This window comes from Protopterus annectens, chromosome 13.part0 (genome assembly GCF_019279795.1).
Source record: "Protopterus annectens isolate FY-2018-M chromosome 13.part0, PAN1.0, whole genome shotgun sequence".
Classification (NCBI taxonomy): Eukaryota; Metazoa; Chordata; order Ceratodontiformes; family Protopteridae; genus Protopterus; species Protopterus annectens.
Window position 1 is genome coordinate 1,308,174,032 of NC_056747.1, and position 22,447 is coordinate 1,308,196,478.

The 22,447-nt window shown below is 39.8% G+C and overlaps 1 protein-coding gene across 1 annotated transcript in view; it reads right to left on the reverse strand.

Moving 5' to 3' along the window:
• The window catches only part of DUSP3 (dual specificity phosphatase 3), a 720,871-nt gene extending 699,292 nt beyond the window's left edge, over positions 1-21,579 (reverse strand). Inside the window, exon 1 of the mRNA XM_044055333.1 lies at positions 21,043-21,579. Coding sequence (XP_043911268.1) covers positions 21,043-21,170 — 128 coding nt within the window. The 5' untranslated portion in view covers positions 21,171-21,579. The remainder of the gene's footprint in view (positions 1-21,042) is intronic.
• Positions 21,580-22,447: the final 868 nt, after the last annotated feature.

The following is a 22,447-nucleotide window of genomic DNA, read 5'->3' on the forward strand; positions in this document are numbered from 1 at the left end:
TGCTTGATGATCTAAGAGGCCTTTTGGCTGAGTGATGTTGTACTAGGTTTTTGAGGGCAGGACACTTATTGGGGAGGTAATAGATAGAATGAGAGGCAGAGCTGATTGTAGGTTAGGAGGGTGGGCAGTTCAAGCCAGTGGAGCTGTCTCAAAGCAGTATAGTGATGAGTTCTATATGAGCAATTTGCAGCAAAGCGGGCAATTCTGTTATAGCAGGCTTCCATTTTGCTTACTTCAGTTTGGTTGAGATTAGTCAGAATGGGAGATGCATAGAGTAGGGTGGATAGAAGTTGGGAGCGAGTAATGGCTGATCTTGTGTTGTTGGTAAGAAATGGTTTGATACAGTAGAGTGATCCCAGTTTGGCACGTACTTTTTTAATAGTTAAGTTGAGATGACTATCAAATTTTAGGTGGGCGTCTATGGTTGTTCCCAATAGCTTAGCCTGTGCCACTGGAGCGAGTGGATTAGCATTTGTGGCGTAGATAGTGAATTGACTGTTATCAGTGTTTTTGTTAGAACTGGTTATAATCATAAGCTGAGTTTTCTTTGGATTGAGGATAAGTTGGGCTTTGGTTAGGTAGTTTTCAATGTCAGAGAATGCTAGTTGAGTTGTTTGCAGGAGGGTGGGAATGTTTTGTGCAGTACAGATTAAGGTATTGTCATCTGCATACTGAATGATAGATGCATGCTGTGTGGAGGTATGGAGGTCATTTGTGAAGATTGTGAATAGTAGTTGTCCTAAGATAGAACCCTGTGGGACTCCTATAGTTATGGGCAGCTGAGGAGAGAGAGAATTTTCCCATTTCAATCTTAATTATTAATCTTAAAATTAATCTATATGTCTTAACATCTTGCAACATATTGCTCATTGATTCAAAATAAAAGGATCTAGCCATTACAATGATGGAATGGCCCTTATCTCCAGGTCTAATTAAATACCTTTGTCATTCTGCAATTTTATTAAGGCTTGTCTCTCATCAAAACTTAAATTAAAAAATCTCTTTTTTCTGTCTTTAGCTTTCAATAACTCATACAATTGATTCTCACAAGCCTTAGTAAAAACCTCTAAAGCAGACAACAATTGTGGTGTAAAAATACTAGGCTTTCTGAACAAGTTCAGATTATTACCTTCATTCTTGGTTACTTTGAACATTGATTTTAATGCAATATTTCTCACAAACGACCTAAGTTCCAATGAAGTATCAGGCAAATCAGCCTGACTGGCAGGAATAAAAGTGAAACCTTTGTTAAGAAGACTTATTTCACTATCCGTTAAAGTCCTATGTGATATGTTCCAAACTAGATGTTCTCCGCTGGTTTCCACATTTTCTTCAAAGTTTGTGTTTGACTCTCGTTGAACGACTGTTTTCTTTTGACTTTCCGCCCTTCTGTTACTCTCTCCTTGTTCCCCTTCTAATGCGTACGTAAAGGGAGTGGTAACAATGGAAACGCTAGCTCTTTATTGGTCACAACCATCTTTCTCCTTACCACTGGCTCATGTAAAAGTGTGCTTTCTGTAAGTATATAGATACTAGTAACATTTTTATTCATCCAGTTACTAAGAAACAATATAAATTTAATACAGTAGCTAACTGTGAATCAAAAAACTTAGTTTATTTGGCCCATTGTATGATCTGCTCCGAATTCTATATAAAGAAGACGAACAGACGCCTCAAAGAACGCATTACAGATCATTATTATTGTGCTCGAAAAGAGTTACACTACAGTGCGATAGATAAGCTTGTTAGAAAAGGGAAAAAAATCATTGTTTAAGTTTTTAGCTATAGATGTTACTAATGACGGAATCAGGAAGGGTGATTTGCTGAACAGAACAGAACGTAAAGAACTTAGATGGATTCTGTCACTAGCAGCACACAAAGGACTGGGGTTAAATGATTATGTTTCCCTGAAATCCATACTAAAAGATTTGAACCTTAAGGAATGACTGTATTTTTAGTGCATAACATTCTGATGTGTGTCTTTATTATATATTTTTACGTGTATAATTTGCTGCTAAGAAGAGAGCAGCTAAGAAAGTTTAAATTGGTTTGAAGTAAGCTTTAATAGTTAATTTGATGGTTTCTTGCTTACGATGGGACGCGTCCCTGTCACCTATCCTGGGTGGCTCAATGGAACAAACTCCCCCATCACCTGGGAGCCCAAAGCCTGGCAGTATCCCTGGAGGCCACTGTAGGAGCCAAAATGAAACACCTCCTTTGTGGCCCCAGCCATGGAACACACAAATAGGAAACAAAAGGCAGTCTAAGTGTGTCCCTGCACAGAAATGGCCCAAAGGCAGTCTTGGCAAAGAAGCTAGGTGAGTAGCTAGCTGTTTTCCCCTGATGTAATTCTTTATGGTTTGAATACAGCTGTTTTCCCCGATCGAATAAATTTCAGTGACGAGGAAGGCCTTTTATTATCATAGGCCTCAAAGTTGATCAGAGGGAAGGCCTTTAAGCCATTCTGTCAAAGGATAGTTAAGCAAGATCAGGAGAAATTTGTTGTAATGTAGAGTCCAAAATTGATCTGCTGAATAGGGAGGAAAAATATGGGGAGATCATATCTAAGATTCAGATTGTTTTAGCAGGCGACATATTTGAAAATGGATAAGTTAGTTTAATTGTTTCTGTAAAATTTAGGAAAAATCAAAAGCTGATCCGAGGAACCCGAGAAAGAGCTCTTTTAGAAGTGGAAATAGGGACAAAGTATGAAGAGCACAGAATAGCACCCAAATAAGAAAGATATAGAAGGGGAACATGATCGCAGAAGCTCGAAGGGGAAAAGAAAGAACATGAAAGCACTAAACTAAGGGTAGAGATGGAGGAGGAGGGAACAAAAATTCTAGATCAGGAAAAGGAAAAGGAAGAGGGAAGAGGCTGCTAATGGGAATCCTTAATATTAAGATCTGCCTTATCCCAACATGAATTTTAGAGAAAAAGCAGCAGCCTGATGAAAATTAGAAATAGAAGAAGGCCTGCATGAAAAATCTCTATCAAGAAGTCTCAAACTGCCTGAACAGGAGACCAGTCCAGGATCAAGAGGACAGGTTTTAGCCTAAGCGTTGCTGCTTGAGCTCCCAAATCCTCCTGAAAGAGGATTTTAAAAGGTAAATCCTTTTGATCTTTAACTGGGTGAGAGATCAAGGCTTTCCTGGCTAAAAAAAAGATCAAAACCAAGGAAGGTGATAAGGATATGCCAGGGATTGACGATTGCAGAGGACCCGAGATAGCTGGACCGGGAAGTGGCTGACCGGATAGATGCCACAGGTCCAGATGGGGTGGGTCCAGAGAGCAGAGGAACTGAACCAATGTCGAGGCCTGTGTCCACCAGCCCAAAATCAATTTGGAGAATGAAGCGGTGGCAAGGGAGAAGGTGAGGGGGAGGGAAATGGAGGAAGCAGAAAAAGTCCCTGGGGCCAATCAAGGAAATGGGCGTCTCTGGCCTGAAGTCCCTAGAGAAAGGGAGCTGGCCTCTGGACATTTGCCTGGCCTGGAAGAAGTAGTCTTGCGATTCTGGGGGGGCGACCTGATTCAAGAAAAATGACAAAAACTATACATTTGCTTGAGGAGCCACTCGTGAGGCATGCAAATAGCTCTGTAATGATTTCTGAGACTACTCTGAGGCATTAGAATAGGATATGCGTTGCTACCAGGGGCGAATGTTGGTTTTCGCCCATGAGAGATTAGTCCAGCTTCTCGACAGCTGGGAGGCTTCGGGACACCAGCCCGGTTGAGGTACCAAACTACAGACACATTGTCTGTGTGGACTACTGGTGTCTCCTCACGGGAGAAAGTTGTTGAGAACTTGCAACGTTAAAATGGCTTGCTCTCATCTCCAAAGGACCGCAGCATGTGCAGTTGGTACAATCGCGATTTGCTTACCAGCTGAAACATCCTGCCCTTGCTCCTGCCCCCCACTGCCCCCACCCGACCATCCGTGGTGACAGTAGCTTCTCATCCGTGAGAGTATCGGCGGAATGACTTGGGCAAGAACCTGGGTGGCGATGTGATCTGCAACACCTATGTTCTTTATTTTTTTGTGTTGTTTGTTTCTGGAACCTGGTGCGAGTGAACTGGTATGACCACTGTTGGCCAGAGCAGCATCAACCCAGATGTAGAGGCCGAGCCAGGGGAAGAAGAGTAACCCAAAGAAGCCAACAGGCCCTAATACAGCTGCTGAACCATTCTGGCCACCTTGCTTTCTTGCTGGCGAGGCGATCCTGACTGTAACTGGAATGTCTGAAACTCTTTGTTTTGTTTTTTCTGGGAATGAGCGACCAGTGTTTAAGTTTCGCTAATGAATGTAATAGGCTGGCACTTAAGATAAGGAGGATGTTTTGAAGTTGACTGAGATGCCCTGATGAGAACAGGCGTCTATTGTGTAATCCCCTGCTTTGGCATAGCTTGATGCCTGGTGGTGGCTGACCTGAAGCATGTGTCGGGGAATCTGGAAACACCTGGGAATCTGACGCGTCTCCAGTGAGCCGTGACCAGCCATGCATTTGGTGTGAACACTCTGGGGGCTGTAGTGAGACCAAGGGGCAGGGCTCTGAACTGGAAATGACGCTGGACCCAGCGGAGAAAAAATCTTCTAGGCTGAGAAATGATATTTGTTCCTGTATGTCCGTGACGGGGTGAGGTGAGCACACATCCAGTTGTCCTTCTGTAAGAATTGACTGAATTATAAGAAAGAGAAATTGACAGTGACCCTCTTCCTGACAGACTTCCTGACGAGATGGGATATTGGCTTGGTCTCCAATCTCTCCACAGAATCAAAAGAGAACCTTGAGAATTCGCGGCTCTGATGGTCTGTGCCAACGTGGCTGAACTTGCCCTGTGTTAGTTTTCGCGATTTCCAACTCTGCAATGTCCTTAGCAGAATGGTACATCTGGAAGGAGGAAGATGGAGGGAAGGGACTTTCCTCGAAGGTGTAACCCTCCTTGATGAGATATGCACTCCATCTGTCTTGAGGTGTGGGAATGCCAGGCTTCTGGGTAAGTGACAGGCCAAATCTGCCCAGAGGAGGGACAAGGAGGGACAGCGAGGGGCTGTACCTCAGGATTAGATCAGGGGCTACCCCCTTTCCTCTGGTTCTTTCCCCCCTTCTGTCTACCCCTCTGCCTCTAGGGCGGCGTCTGTTGTTGTTACCCGGGGACCCTCTAGGGGTTGACTGACCGCGACATCTACGCCATCATCCCTTGATTCCATGAACCAGGATAAGATAAGATAAGGTCCTTTGGGATAGAAAAACTACAACAGGTGGAGTTGCGGACTCCTGCTCACCTGGTCTCTTGCGCTTCACTGCTCACCAAACAAAGCTGGTCTCTCAAACTGAGGGCCAAGCTCAGCTGACCAAAGGAGGAATTAAATCACATGCTTAAAGGATCCGCCAACGGCCACATAGCTAGCATCAGGCACACCTCCTAAGAGCCTTTCCCTCTACTGTAAGGCAGCCTACATGGACTTGGCATAAGATATTAGCCACATGGAGGAGTCTTCCTCAAATCTTTTGGTTTTCCCCTCTTGAAGCATCCTTTTCTTGAGCCCTGCCAGCTCAGGATCCTGAACTCTCAGGGTGTCTCTGAAGTGGATATCTCTCTGCTGTCTGGTGGAGGCTTCAGGGAAAATTATAGCAAACATCCGCTTGGTCCAAGCTAGCTTGCCGTATCGCTTGCCGTACCTATCCATGGGATGGGAGTCCTTATTAGGAATGGGGAGCCTGCAAATCCTGCAAGTTCCAGCGGGTGGCCCTTGGCCACCACAGCCTTGGTATGGGGATTGTTTTGGCCTCTAATTGTTTGGCATAGGAAGGTCTATCAGGACTGGAAGGCCTCCTAGGGACTGGCTGCATGACGAGTTCGCAGGCGGAGACATGAGGGGGTGCAAAGGCCTGCATCCACCCAGGGCCAGTAGGACACCCAGATCAAACGCCTCAGAGATGAGGCCAGTTTCCTCACTGGATTGTTGGAGGAGGTCTTGAAAAGGAGGGCTAGTCAGAGGGAAATTTCTGGAAAAGGAGATGTCTGAAAAGGAGACATCCTCAGAGGGGATCCTAGAGGGATCCCTCTGACTGCACAACCTCTCTATCCTAGGTGACTGAACCTTCTAGTCTACATGCTTCCTCCCCGAAAGTCCAAACATCAGGGAGGATCTGAAAAGGAGGAAATCACAGGAGGGAAATTCCCAAGTGGCAGAGATGTCAAAGGGTTTCTGGGTAAGAGGTGGCACGAAAAGAGGGGAGTGACTGAGAGGAGGAGCCACGGAAGGAAGGATACTGATACTCAGTACACTGGCCAGCAGGTCACTCATCACCTCGAAGCAGGCCCTAGAGAGAACCAGTCTCAAGAGTTTTCCAAAGAACTCCAGGGACCACGAGAGGAAAAGCTGGAGGCAGTCGAGGCTCAAGAGCTCACAAGGCGAGCGACAAGGAGTCCGCGAGGTGTCCAAGGGGTCGATGCCACTCACCCGGAGGAAGACCCCGAAAGCAGACCAGAGGAAGGACCTCTAGGAAGAGGAGATAAGTAGGGGTACTGGAATCCACAGAGGGGTATCCAACCTCCAGCAGCACTCCAACTCACCTGGGGGTCTCGAGCCAGGAGCTGGGGTAGGAACTGAAAAACGGAACTTCATGGGTGTGGACCAACAGTCATCTGCTGAGGCCCCCTGTGAGCATTTGGGCCAGACGACTTGACAGGCAATCTGCTGACCTCTAGGGCTAGGTCTGTGTCAGACAACCTGCTTGACCTTGAAAGCTCCGCTCCCGATGGACAGAAGAGGACAGAAAGCCGAAGAAATCCAGGAAGAGCCTGGACCTCTCTTCCTGCGTGAGAGTCCGAGGAGCCGACCTCACGGATTTCCTAGAACCCGATTTCTCGGGGCCGACAAACCGCTTCGATGTATCGCTCCAGCGGAGCTCCAGCCAGCCAATATGCCCGGTGTCGAACCGTAGGGGACACGACATCCCTAATGCCACACATAGGTGTGGAGCGGCCCGGGCCGACGCCGAGAGAATGATACTGCACCGACCGGCACCGTGCGCCATTGTGAATTTGCAACCAAGAATCGCCCAGCTCCACTTGGTACGAACTCGGCATATGCGGAGCCGGCTTTAAAACGAAAGCCTGGGCCGCTGGGGCCTTGGAACTTTTGGCTGGTTTTGGTGGAGCCGACCCGAGCCCTCCGGAGGCTTAAGAAACCCCTAGAGCACCAGTTTGTTATGTCTCTCCTGCAGGACTCTCTGGCTGAAGGACAACAAATAACACAGGAGTCCTGCACTGAGGAAGCCAGACAATACACAGGCAAATAGTGTGTGTCTGTGTGGGCATGACATTTTCTGCCCACGCAGTCACCACTTAAAAACTCGAAACCCTCTCCTTTGACATGGTGCCCGACACACAAAACACACAACATTTGTTTTTATTTGTGGTCATAGCAATAATTAATTGACAGTTTAACAAGTGATTAAGTATTCAAGTTTGTAGTATTTAAATGGGTTGTAGTGAGTTGTTCGAATATGGTCTTAAGAAGCGATATGTAGAGATTGTGAAAGCGCTCACCATTCTTTAATAAAATTATTTCCACAATTAGAGTTGTTTGCAGTTGTCTGTGGACTCAGTCTTTTGCTGTGGATCTATGCCAGGAATATTCTTTAGTCTTCATATATTTTTGGTCTCCTGTGCATGGTTTGTCTTCAGGGCAGCTTTTTCTGTTTGCTACAGTGTTTTAACATCCAAATAGCTGATTTTCTGTAAATTGCAATGGTAAGTAAAATGTAAAAATGGTGTTGCACTGTTAGGATAGGCAACAAAACTGTGAATTTCGCTAATGGACCCATTCCAAATAATAAATATATTGTTCATGTTATATATACTTTGATAGGATTACTGCAACTTGATATTCCTAGCTCCTTTTCTTATATTTTTCTGTGATAGTCTTTTCTTGTATTAAAATAAGAAGAAAAAATGCAATAAAAATATATTTGAAAAAATAAATATTGTCCAAAAAGTGAATGTACAAACTCCAGGGGCTATTTTCAAACTTATTTAAAACAAATCTTCTTTCTCATTGAAGCATAATTACATTTGCATATATGGGGCACAAGCTGCCTCCATAGCATCTCCTGTTTTTTGAAGGAAGTATTTCCCTTCGAAAAATACATAATTGTTAGTATGGTTTCCATTAAAACACCAAAACATTAACTTCTTTACTTCCACCAAACAGTCGTGAAACCACTCTAATCCAATATCATGAGGGATAATGTTAAACAAATTAACACCATCTAGTATAACAAAATAGCATATCCCTGTCAAAACAAACCATTTTAATTTGTTTAACAAATCCCAGGAATCATGACATAAATGGTTAAAATCTAACAAATTGTTCTTAAGCTTCAGATCAATAAATTTAGCCATCAGGTGTGTCTTGGACCTACCAGCATCAACAATGGGTCTGGGGGGGGGGGGGTTAAACTTTTGTGCACCTTCAGTATACCAAAAAATAGAGGGAACAAAAGGATGCCTTGTAAAAAGAAAAGACCATACCTCATAACTAATTTCATCTTGTAAAAACATGTCTTGTAATATTACGTCAATTTTAGCTTATGATACCTGCACAGCATTCAAAGAAGATTCCTTATATAAAGAACAATTTATTCATAATATTGACATAATCAATCTTATGCATAATAACAGCCCCCCCTCCCCTATCAAGTTTCATAACCTGTACAGACTTATTGTGAAACAGTTTCTTAAGCAAAAGCAGTTCTAAAGCTGTTAAATTCAAATCACCTACAGATTCTTTGGATGGTAAAAATCGTTCTTAGCTGTTAAACCAGGAGACACTAGGGCAGAAGACAACAAAGAGGAGAGTTTTAGTAATAGTTTACTATAAGACAATGTTAAATGCTTTGGGCAGGTCAAGCAATAAGGACAATACTAGGTTTTCGGTCTTTCTGCTTTTATTGATATCAGCAAAATGAAGTAGGGCAGTAGTGGTGTTATGGTTGGGATGAAAACCATGCTGTGTGGGGGATAGAAGATTGTTTGTGGTAAGGTATTCAAGTATTTAGTAACGGATACAAGTTTCTAATATTTTGGATAATGGCGACAGCATGGTAATTGGTCTGAAGTTGTAGTAGTCAGCAGAGGGCCCTCCTTTATGAAGAGAAAGTATGTATGCCTTCTTCCAAATGGCTGTGATATGACATTCTAGAATGGATCTGTTTATCACTATAAATACTGGTTATGAAAGAGCTTCAGCTGAAATTTTTAGGAATTCAGGAGGAATATCGTCTGCACCAGAGTTTATAGTTTTAGGAGACATTTTCTTATGGAGGAGGCAGGAACAGGTCTGAGTGAGAAGTGAGCTTCCATGGGGTTTTGTAGATAGGTTGGTTTGTTGGTGGGACTGTCTTTGATAAGTCAGGCTACAGCTTGAAAGAAGCACTTGTTAAAGTTATTATTGACTGCTGATGAAGTGTCTTCTGGGGAGGGGGTGGGTTGTTGACTTTGGCCTGCTTTAAGTAGATTTTGGAGTATTGACCAGAATTTTCTAGGATTATTTTGGTGTGCCTGCTGTAAGTAACAGTTGTGGATTTTTTTGTCAAGTCTTAAACCATATTTGGTTTTATTTCCTATCTGCCTTTACTGTAGATGTTTTTCCTGGGGTTTATTGAGTTTCCCTGTTTCCCAGACCTTGTCTCAAAGCATCACTAGTTGTCTACTGCTTTTAGAAAAGGAACATAAAGTATAAGGACTCCTTCCACTGAAAGTACTGACAAAAAAATCCAAATAATAAATCCAAACGTAAGGCAAGTACTACCACGCTTCACTTTATTAAAACAATAAAAGCAGTAACATAAGCGCTTTTGGGTAAATCCCTTCATCAGATGATAAAACACTAGTAAAAACATGGTATGTAATATAGTACAACACAGCCAATGAAAATCAACAGTTTACCCTCCTTTTTGCTAGAGCTGGTTTTAAAGGGACAACATCATTTAATCCTGCGGCTTTGTCAGCTCCCAGCCTAAGAATCCATTGCATCTCTTTGTATTCAGTTTCATTATACACATCACCCATTCTTTGACTTCTATTTACAACACATATAACCATAAAGGCAAATACATGATCACTATACAATTCTACATGATTGTATAGTGCATTGAGTTCTTTTCTTAACCTTATATCTGATAGATGATTAAAAATTCTATTTTTAAGTCTGCAATTTGTTTTTCCTACATGATATGCAATACACTGTTGACAGTTTGTAATATAGACAACATTGTGTGTGTTACAGTCAGCATCATATTCAAAAAGTACTTCTTGTTGGTCCTGAGGTGTATAAAACAGTTCCCTTGTAGAATGTGCTTACAAGCTTTACAATGTAGGCATGGATAAGTTCCCTTCTTCTTAATGCCTGAATTTTTAAAATGCATAGGTTCTTGACACAAAATATCTTTCAAATTTGTATTTCTTTTAAAAATAAATCTAGGTTGTGTCTCTAATTATTCCGGTCACAGACAAGATATTTTCATTACTTATCATACATAACATGTTCACAACTGGCAATGGCTATTCCTTAATGGTCAGCAATTTGCAGAATTTGTTAATTACCTGGGTTTCAGACACAAAAAGGTAACAATACTGTGACCCTGGCTTAACAGACATATTGAAAAACTCATGCATAATTTATGTACAATGTTAGGCACAGAAAGCATAGTTCATGAAAAGATTGCCCTGGAAGTAATACATTCAGATTTTTTAAGGAAGTACAGAACAATAGCACACATTAGAAGAGATCAGAAACCTGTACAGATTTTGTTCAGAATAGTTTTTTTTGTAATCAAAATCCCATCTTATGAATGCTAAAAAAACTGTGATGAATATTGGAAACTGCGTACTTTTTAAATGGTTAGGATCTCAAAAAGCGCTTGCAAATCTTTCTATAGACCCATATTATACAGTGGAAGTAAACAATCCTGTGATTACAGTTGATTTAATGGAAACACAGTAAAAATGTTTGCTCATTTTACAAAAAGAAGCTACTGCACATTGTTTTAGACTAAGTTTTGAACTGTCACAAAATTCTAAACAGCAAATTAATGACAGCCATTCACAAAGATTTCTACCTACTAAAGAAAATCCATCCATCCATCCATCCTCAATCCCTTTTCCCATTTTGCACACAGGGTTGGGGTGTCACTTCCACAGTGACAATCATCTTGAGCCAAGGTTTACATCACCAGATGGCTAGCCTTGCCGTTGTAATTGATTCGCACCACTCACTCATGCACAGACTCTCACCAATGGCCAATTTAGAGTGTCCAGTCCACCTACAGCATGTCTTTGGAATGTGGGAGGAAACAGGAGCACCCGGAGGAAAACTAAAGAAAATATTTTGGCATTAAAACATTGCATTTGCTACTAAGTGACATGCTTTTAAAATGTTGAATGGAATATTTAGATTTTTCTAAGAGAAACAGAACAAGTGGGCTTATAAAATATGTATATCAGTTGCCACTTAAATTGCAGAGAAAAGTCTGTACATACTTTTAAAGTGATTTTACAATTTATACAAGTATGTAAAAAAAACACAAACTGCTTTGTGAGGGCTATGGCAGCAACACAGAGAGTACAGTCAGTCAGAAATGTATTCAGAATCAAGAAGCTCACCCTGACCTACCGAGACATTAAATTTAGCAAATTGTGTTACATTGGCTAAGAAGTTCAACATGGACTCATTACTGCTTCTTTAAGGATCAGAAAATGAGTTGTATATCGGTCAGTCGTAAGCAACATTATCAAGAGCCTTCAACAGTTACTAGCAACCATGGAACAGAAAAGGGGTCAATTACCTTTTGACTACTTAGTAACACGATTGTTTGATCAACTACTGCTCTACAGACTGTAAAATTATGTCATAGAACCCTGAATCATTTCTAAAAGCAAATTCACATGTTGTTATGCCCCAAATAAACAGCACAAATGTAATTAAAATGAAATGCTTGAAAGTATACATTTTAAGTTATTTTAAAGATCTTTTTGAGATAGTTATCGGCAATATGTACCCCTCCTTTTAAACGTTATAGGCCGTTAACGTACTTCCCCAAGTTGCCTTTTGCTGCCATCTTGTAGAACACCAGTTCCACCATTCAGTGTGTGAAAAGTCCATGTATCGCATGCAGTCGATGTATACATTTGTGCCACTGTTACTCTGTTTTCTTCATAGGTTCATAGTTACTAGCTAGGCTACTGATCTGTGAGGATCATAAAAACCTAGCCTTACATTCTCCTTGTAATTTTTACCCCTTATATTTTGCATATGAATAACCTACAGGTGGTCAAAGTATGGATATGTTGGAACAGTTGTCCAAAACACTGTTCTATATGGCACAACTTTAAAGGCCTTAACGAAGTCCCAGTGCATCACATTTATCAGGTGCCCCAGAAAACTTTGATCATAACTCCTTCATGGAGTTAATACAGACTGTACTGGAAGGACTTCAGACATTATGTAATGACACTATAATCCCCAAAAACATAGCAGAAAAGCTGGGGATAAGAATACGTTCTTTAGAAAATACTGGGATGCACAGAAGAAGCAGGGAAGATCGACTTAAAGCTGAAGGGGATGGAGAAAGAAAAACATAAAAGGTAACTAGATTGCTCAAGATGGTGAAATGAACGGTCACAACAAAAATGTGCAAGATAATGAAGGAAATGTAGCAAAGTTTCCAACAAAAATTCTAAAATTTCATTATAATGTCCACTTTATCCTCATCTGGCTCATGAGGGAGCAGCAATCAACCCCTGTAAAGAACAGGTGTAACAGAGAGGACCAGTGCTGAACAGGAAACCTGTCTATTGTGGGTTGTAGACAATCACACACACACACACACACACACACACACACACACACACACACACACACACACACACACAAATGCAATTTACAGGATTACCAGTTTATGTAATGCCATGTACTTGGGGTGTGGGTAGAAACTAGATCACAGAGGAAAACCCCACTACGGTTATCACCTATCCCACTTTGCGAGGAACAGTCCCTCTTTGGGCAATTGTGTCCTGCAAAAAAATTGTAAAAATGGCAAATGTCCTGAGATTTTAGGACAAAATTATTTCCTATATTTTTATGTAATAGTTGCATAAAACAGTTATTCTGTATCTGAAACACCTAAATGTTATAAGAAACAGAATAAGCAACTAAATGCTACAAGAATAAGCTTTTATTTAGGCAAAAAAAGTGAAGTTCTGTTTTTTGTACTGGCCGTGGGCATGTTTTGGCCTGCAAAATCTGCCATTTGTACCAAAAATGTCCCACTTTGGGCATTTGAAAAGGTGGCAACCCTACCCCACACAGACACATAAAGACATGGGTGCTGCACACAAAAGGCATCCCAGCCAAGAAATAAACCAGAGAACCAAAAACTATGACACACTTGTTAAGACCATAGTATTTACAAAAATCCAATATGAGGTAGTAATAAATCCATAACACAAAAGCACCATGACAAACATTAATCCAAACAATGGCACAAATCTGGGGCTTGAAATATTTGTTCAGTACTCAAATCACATATTACCCAATGTTCTCTCTACATGTCCCTTACAGTTACTAAGCTTTGCTGAGTTTCATATAGACAAAAGCCGATGATGTACCCATTTTTTTTTCCTAACCATGTACCCATGAGGTATAATACAGTGCCCTTGTCTTCTGGTGCCTACTAATTATCACATACATTTGAGTCTCATGATGAAGAAATTTCTAAGTAAAATCATTATATTTTCTCTCATAACTGTATATAATGACAGCACATTCACTTACTGCAGCCATGCTCTATTACCTATGGTTACAAAAGTCTTGCTGTGGCTTTAATTATGCTTCTTTGGCTACGATCATGTTAAGTTTTCTTCAGGACCTCATTTTTAATTTGCTTAAGCATCGATCAGCACAGCTCTCAACTTTTCATTTTGAGAATGGAACACTATCTCTCGTAATGTGCAACAGATGGGCAAAATGTGGAACACTTAGCAATAACTTACTAACAACTTCAACTAGGAAGCTTACAGGATGGTTAAAATATGTTACTTAATACTAAAAAAACATTCTTTTGAGAAAATAATATGATTTAGTATTATTTATTATGGATATTAGTTAAAGGAAATCTTGGCAATGAATGTGTGACATATCTTTTAAGTGTGGAACTGTGAGGAATACGGACTTTTAAAGAGTTAAAATGAGGAACGTTCTTCATAATGAAGTACACTTAAGTTGTTGTTGATGACTTGCTTCGTCACAGTTATCTGACTGGTGTTTGTTTAGCAATGTGTTTGGACTCAAATAGTAAGTGTCCGCACAAACGCTGAAGTCATTCTATCTCAGAGAAAGACTGATCCTTTTTTTTTTTTTTTAAATTTTACATGGTTACTCTGTTACTCTGTCTAGACTGCGGTGGTGGTGCTGCGGTAGCGTTGTCGCCTCACAGTAAGACGTTGTCCTGTTCGATTCCCAGATAGAGTGTCTTCTGTGTGGAGACATGCGTGAATGGGCGTACCTTCGTTGAAGGTTGTGCATCAGGGCCGGCAACTCGGCACATAAAAATCTACTGCCAATCATTAGCGGACCGGAGTTTCCGCTGTGGCGACCCCTAACCGGGAAAAGCCGAAAGACACAACAACAACATGGTTACTCTGTCTGAAGTATCCTTACAGTGAGAACAATAAAGTAATGGGGTGAGAGTGCCCTCAATGTGGAAAAGGCTAGTCAGTGCAGATTTCTTATTGGTTAAAATGTTGTATACTTTTATCTGTCACAATTTCTACAACCCAAGTTGCCATAATTTTGTCTATAATGAGATAATGGCAATAATCTGCCTCTTACAGCTATAACCCCTATTATCTTTATACAGACTAGCACTAGAATACAGCCCCTGCACTCACTGAGAATAATTCTAGTCTTCACATACTGATCAATTATGGCTACTAAAGGTTCTATACTGGCTGTGGAACTTTCTCTTCTCTTATAATTACACCATTAAGTGTACCTGTGAAATCCAAATAGTCAGGATAGTGTATAGTATGTTAGCTGTTACACCATTATTTTAATATGCATGAACACTTGCATGTTACCATACTGGGCACTTCAGCATTCTTAGTTTTTTTTTTTTTACTTAAGTTTTGATTTCTTTGTCCCTCTCCAAATGCATCATCTTACCTTTTTCTCTTTAGATTCACAGCTTTGCTACTAAACACTATTATGGTATTTTGGTTATATTTTAGCTTGTCTTAGTCTAGGTAGGTACAATGGTGACAATGTAACTAATCATAGAAAGGCTTAACTATTTCATTAGATTCAACTAGTAAAAACCTTTTAGGGTTTGAACCAGATTTGCTGTATTTTTTAAAGTATTCCGTTTTATTTTGCATTTTTGCAAATAGTCTATTTTATACCTAATTCCACAAAACTGTGATTCATGGTGAGTCATATTTAAATGGCATTTCTTGAATACTAATTAAAATAAAATCAAATGCAATTTTAGGCTTGTTGGTATATTTATAAGCTATTTAGCTAATGCTTATCAAGCGTACCAGAACTTGTGAGAGATTTGGGATACATGGCTAGGCTTAAAAACGCCATTGTGGTCATTAGGCTAGTACATACCTATGAAGCTATGAATGTATAACAGGCACATCACTTGGAATGTAGATACCAGAGTTTGCAAGTGTCTAATTTATTTATTCATTTGTTAACACTGTAGGAGATTAAAACTTGTGTACACATTACCCTGAAGTAAACTATAGGTGGGCATTAAATATAAATAACTTAACTTGAATGTACAAAAAAGGAGATCACTACGGAATACCGAAATTCCACAATCCCGAAATTCTGAATCCCGAGGACCAGACTCTCGAGATTGCGGAATCTCGAACATAGTGAATGGGGATTGCCGTAGAGTGCGGAATAGGAACTTTGCCGTTCACTCCACTGTAGTGCGATCTCGGAGATGGTATATTTATGTTGCAGGGGATGTGAAGGGTGCAGGGGGGCTTGCCCCCTGCATACGTTAGAATAGTTTGTTGTATGTTTTACTTTTTTTTAAGTTTCGAGATTCTGCAATGTCAAGATTCTGGTCCTTGGGAATCAGAGTCTCGGGATTGTGGAATTTCGGTACTCTGTAGTGATTCCACAAAAAAGAGAATGTTTGTAAATTTATATAACTGTAAGTAAATGATTATCCACCGTCAAGAAATAAACATTAGGAAAATGTAGTTAACTTAAATGTTTGATAAGTAAAAAAAAAAATCACACTATTTCTGTCAGACAGTTAAGCATTAATATATAGACACACTACGGAGGCAAAATTTTAGTTCAGTACTGAATAAAGATGGAATATCATGGAACTGATAGAGATATGTGGTTCATAAAAAAACTACTTATCCAATGGGGGACTTGCACTTGAGGTTAGAAAGAAATTGATGGGAAACTCAGAATCTTTAGAGCACAAAATTGTACAAAAAATAGTAAGTATGGGACAGTGATTAAGATGAAGGTGCTGGAAAATAATACAGCAGATGAAAGAAGAAATGCAATGAAAGTAGAACACTTGCAGATATGTAACGAGTGGGACCTGCTAAGTGATACAATGAAAGTAGAACACTTACAGATATGTAATAAGTGGGACCTGCTGAATGATACAATGAAAGCAGAACACCTACAGACATGTAACAAGTGGGACATGCTGAATGACACAATGAATGTGGAACACTTACAGATATGTAATGAGTGGGATCTGCTAAATGATACAATGAATGTGGAACACTTACAGATATGTAATGAGTGGGACCTGCTAAATGATACAATGAAAGTAAAACACTTACAGATATGTAATGAGTGGGACCTGCTAAATGATACAATAAAAGTAGAACACCTACAGATATGTAACGAGTGGGACCTGCTAAATGATACAATGAAAGTAGAACACTTACAGATATATAACGAGTGGGACCTGCTAAATGATATAATAAAAGTAGAACACCTACAGATATGTAACGAGTGGGACCTGCTAAATGATACAATGAAAGTAGAACACTTACAGATATGTAACGAGTGGGACCTGCTAAATGATACAATGAAAGTAGAACACTTACAGATATATAACGAGTGGGACCTGCTAAATGATATAATAAAAGTAGAACACCTACAGATATGTAACGAGTGGGACCTGCTAAATGATACAATGAAAGTAGAACACTTACAGATATGTAACGAGTGGGACCTGCTAAATGATACAATGAAAGTAGAACACTTACAGATATGTAACGAGTGGGACTTGTTAAATGATACAATGAAAGTAGAACACTTACAGATATGTAACGAGTGGGACCTGCTAAATGATACAATGAAAGTAGAACACTTACAGATATGTAACGAGTGGGACCTGCTAAATGATACAATGAAAGTAGAACACTTACAGATATGTAACGAGTGGGACCTGCTAAATGATACAATGAAAGTAGAACACTTACAGATATGTAAAGAGTGGGACCTGCTAAATGATACAATGAAAGTAGAACACTTACAGATATGTAACAAGTGGGACTTGTTAAATGATACAATGAAAGTAGAACACTTACAGATATATAACGAGTGGGACCTGCTAAATGATATAATAAAAGTAGAACACTTACAGATATGTAACGAGTGGGACCTGCTAAATGATACAATGAAAGTAGAACACTTACAGATATGTAACGAGTGGGACTTGTTAAATGATACAATGAAAGTAGAACACTTACAGACATGTAACGAGTGGGACCTGCTAAATGATACAATGAAAGTAGAACACTTACAGATATGTAACGAGTGGGACCTGCTAAATGATACAATAAAAGTAGAACACTTACAGATATGTAAAGAGTGGGACCTGCTAAATGATACAATGAAAGTAGAACACTTACAGATATGTAACGAGTGGGACCTGCTAAATGATACAATGAAAGTAGAACACTTACAGACATGTAACGAGTGGGACTTGTTAAATGATACAATGAAAGTAGAACACTTACAGACATGTAACGAGTGGGACCTGCTAAATGATACAATGAAAGTAGAACACTTACAGATATGTAACGAGTGGGACCTGCTAAATGATACAATAAAAGTAGAACACCTACAGATATGTAACGAGTGGGACCTGCTAAATGATACAATGAAAGTAGAACACCTACAGATACGTAACGAGTGGGACCTGCTAAATGATACAATGAAAGTAGAACACCTACAGATACGTAACGAGTGGGACCTGCTAAATGTAGGTCAGTGGTGTTTTGCATGTGAAGACAGGTAATCTAATTTACATACCCCATTTGCCTGGGTGTTGAATAATGAAATATTAATTAAAATTAAAACTTGAAAGCCCTTATTTTAAATGCAGGGAAGAGAATGAGGAAAGAACAGAGTTAGGTTCAGAGGGAATCCTGGGTATTTGAATGAACTGGCATTACCAATTTGTTTATGGTTTAATGGGAATGTTTTCAGTTTAGCAGAGGCTGTTGGCACAGTCTGGCAGTTTTTCCCAATATGACTGACTTAGTCTTATATAAATTGATTGACTTGATTCATTCATTAATTCATTCAAGGTCGATGAAAATATTAGAAGAAATACGTCAAATTGTTTTTAGTGCAAAACGAGTGCAATGCACCCAGAATACAGAAACCTGTGGGGAAATACATAACCAGTGAGAAAACAATAAACATAATGCACATGGAAATGGATCTCAGCTTTATTATATCAGGTGCTCAACAAAAAAGCACTCAACATCATGAAGTAGAGGGGATGGAGGACACTATGGTGCTTTAGAAAAGGCAAAACAATAAGAAAAGACTGCATAATCTACTTCTGAAGGTCTTATCATCCCAAGGACACTGCCCAGATAAGCTGTTCAGAAGGGAACACGTTGCAGAATCTTCATCAGGAGGTAGATAAGGGGACACAAAGTATGGACTAGATATGCTATTTTAATTGCCTCAAGGGACTTTTAAAAGTATAAAAGCCTAACAGATCAAGTCAACTTTTTTTTCCAGAGGAAAAAACAAAAGAAGACAGCTCAATTTGAAAATAAACGGTAGCTATTTGAGTGCACGGTGTGGGAAAGATTTTTCATGCACACAATGGTTAGTAGAACAAAGGAACAGAAGCAACACCTGCAAACCATTTCAAGGGTGCATAAAAACAGAAAGTATTTCTTGTGCTGGTAGAAATAATCATTACCTATTTCGAACTATCATTGGACAAGCAATCCTTATTTATCATCAGTCTAGGTTTCCTACACTAGCATAAGAATGTGATCAATTACTCTACAATCAGCTACAAAAATGTGATACAACTGGATTTGTGAACTGACTGACACAGTCATAAACAAGTCTTGCTAATTTTGCAGTTACATCATTGTTTAAATGATGTGCACTGAATTAAGCATTTCAGAAAGTTTTGTTTGTGTTATTTGTACTATCTGGAATATCTCTCAGCTGTTCGATGCATTTGATTCTGTCTCATATTTTTACCCTGCTGGTTATTCTTTTTTTGATTTTCTGATGAATCAGTTGGGATTACAGTCAATAATGCCAGCCATTATAACTTCTTGCCTATAACTACATAAAAACAATTGTTAATACAAAATGTGTTGTTCTATTATTATTTTAAATTAATTAGAATATAATGTAAAACCTGCTTTTAAGGCTTAGTCCTACTATCAATATTGGAACTGTCCCTGATTCTTGAGAAAGGAATTCAAGAGCTACACTTTTTGGCATTTGTATACAGTTTGGAAAATAATGCCATGTTCTTGTTAGTGGGTTGGATTATCTCCTTAAAGCTTTATACCTTCATGATGAGCACAGTTTTAGTCTGTAATAATTACAGTGTAAAATGTGCTTATCACTGTGTTCAGTCTTTCAACATACAATTATAATGTCCACACACACTCACACATATATATGTGTGTGTGTGTGTGTGTGTGTGTGTGTGTGTGTGTGTGTATATATATATATATATATATAGATATATATATATATATATATATATACATATGTATATTTGTATACATATGTACATGTAAATATATATACATACATATACTTATAAACACATTGGACACTTCTTTCCAATTAAACAATTGATTAAAACACACACAAAACACCAGAAGGTCAACTGTATTGAAGGGTCACACTCATGTAGGTACTGCCTTTTCCAGAATTGCAGTGGGAGCTCCTTATTTCTTATTCCTTTTTGCCATTTTACCTTGAATGTCCAGTGATTTTTGCCCTGCTTTCCAAAATATGTCTGCATTGTAAAGTACATCCCATCGTGTTAGCAGCAAACATTTGCTTGCCTTCAACACAGAAGTGCTTCATGCAAAACGACCATACCGTTTCATATTAATGTATGCTATATAGAAATGGCACAAACAGTAACAACTTGAGCTTTTTAGGAATACATTATGAAGTGCATACCACAAAAGGATATACTGTACTATAATTTTTCCTCTGGTCAGGTTCATTGTGTTTTACAGGCCCCACACACACTGCATGTAAATAAATAGTTGCATATGTACCCGGCAGTGGAAGAATGCATTCCAAACCTATCTGAAATTCATTGCCAGTAAACCCAAGATGAAGTCTGCACTAAGGAGATGGAATCATTATTTAATATTTTACACATACAGGCAAAACGAATAATAATAGTAATAATAATAATAAATCATCTGATATGCATAATTACACCGCTAACTTCCTGGTATACTGAATCATAAGCAATACACAACTTCAGAAGATGCACAGGTGTTTTGGTTTTTCAAATCTTATCTAAGTAAGGGTGCAGAGGATAACGTTATTTGCACTCTTCACTGTCACACCTGTATTCATCAGCCTAGTGTCAGGTATAGTGCTGCTGACAGCAGTCACCGTTGGTCTGTAAGATACCATCTGCTCTGCCATAACTATATAATAAGAACTGGGTGACTCACGCATTTCCCACGTAGATCCTGGGGAAAACCTCGTTGCAATGTTGACTGGGGAGGCTATAAAACCCACTGTCATTTGCTAACAGCTCGTTGAGTTCTTGCACCGAGATCGCATACTCGTGCTCTGACATGGTGGCAGCTGCGGTCTCCTCTGCCAGCTTGACTTTTGTCGTGACTGTCACTGGATCACTGTTGTATCAGTCCAAGTTGGGAGCACAGATGCGATCTGTCAGTTAAACTGAAGTGCTGCAGACTATTTATGGGGGTCAATATGTGCGTGATCCCTGCCGGGGACCGGTGAAGGGAGGCAGGCAGGACTCGTCCGTCTCTGTTCTTCGTCTTTTACCCCTCTCCTCCTCTTCCTCTCTCTCATGTCCTCAATAGAAAGGCACGCAACCGCTCCAGTGCCCCTGACGCCCAGGAAAACCGATCGAGGTGCAGCACCACCCCGTGGACGCCGTTACTGGCTGTTATTGCTGCTCCGGCTCGTGGTGGGTGGTAACCAGGAAGGAACTGCCAAGGGAAGGTCGCGCGGCTTAGTTTGTTTTTGACAGCGGCGGCAAAATGAACGCCTCAAACCAGCTGTCATGAAGAGACGGCTTTAGCACAACCGAGACCTTCACTAATAGTGCACAGCATACCAGACATGCCTTTTCAACAATTTTCACGTATGTAAGACACACATACTCCGCAGGAGAGACTAGCGTCGTATTACTCAAATAGGTGTTAAGCTTAATAAAACACTCGAATCGTTAGTCAAATGTGTTGCTAATCTGCTAAACGTTAAACGTAACCTCATTGTTAAAACCAGTTAACATACCTCTCAGAGCAAAAAATCTGGGCAAACCTAAAATGATGGGGGGCCGAACAGGGGCAGATTTTAAATACCGTTCTTACAAACTTAGAAAGTTGATAGAATAATAGGTTTAGCATTAGCATGAATTTCTGAAGGAGGCATTATTTAATGACTTCAAGCCTCCGCTATTTGCCAAAAAAGTACAGATTTTAGGAGGAACACACCAAAAACATGAAGCAAAAATCTGGACATTCTGCGAAAAGCTGTACAGTTGAGAGGTTATAAATCAAGATTAAAAAGGATTGGCAGTAAATTACGAACGCCACTAGTTTCGCAAGAATACAGACTGTATTCCTCACTGTTCAAAAGCGATCTTCTTCATAACTGTACACATAGCCCATTTTTGTTTCTTTGAAAGCATTCGTGTTTCTCTCAACATTAGTCTGTTTTGAAACATGATATTATTACATTAATACCTCTTTCTCAGTCAAATTATGAACACTATCTCTGTCATTAAAACTGTAGAAATTTTAGCCCTATTCTGAATGCATACCGTTCCAGCATTTTTAAAATAAGGTTTTATATTCTCCCTAGTGGCATTTTTAAGATAAG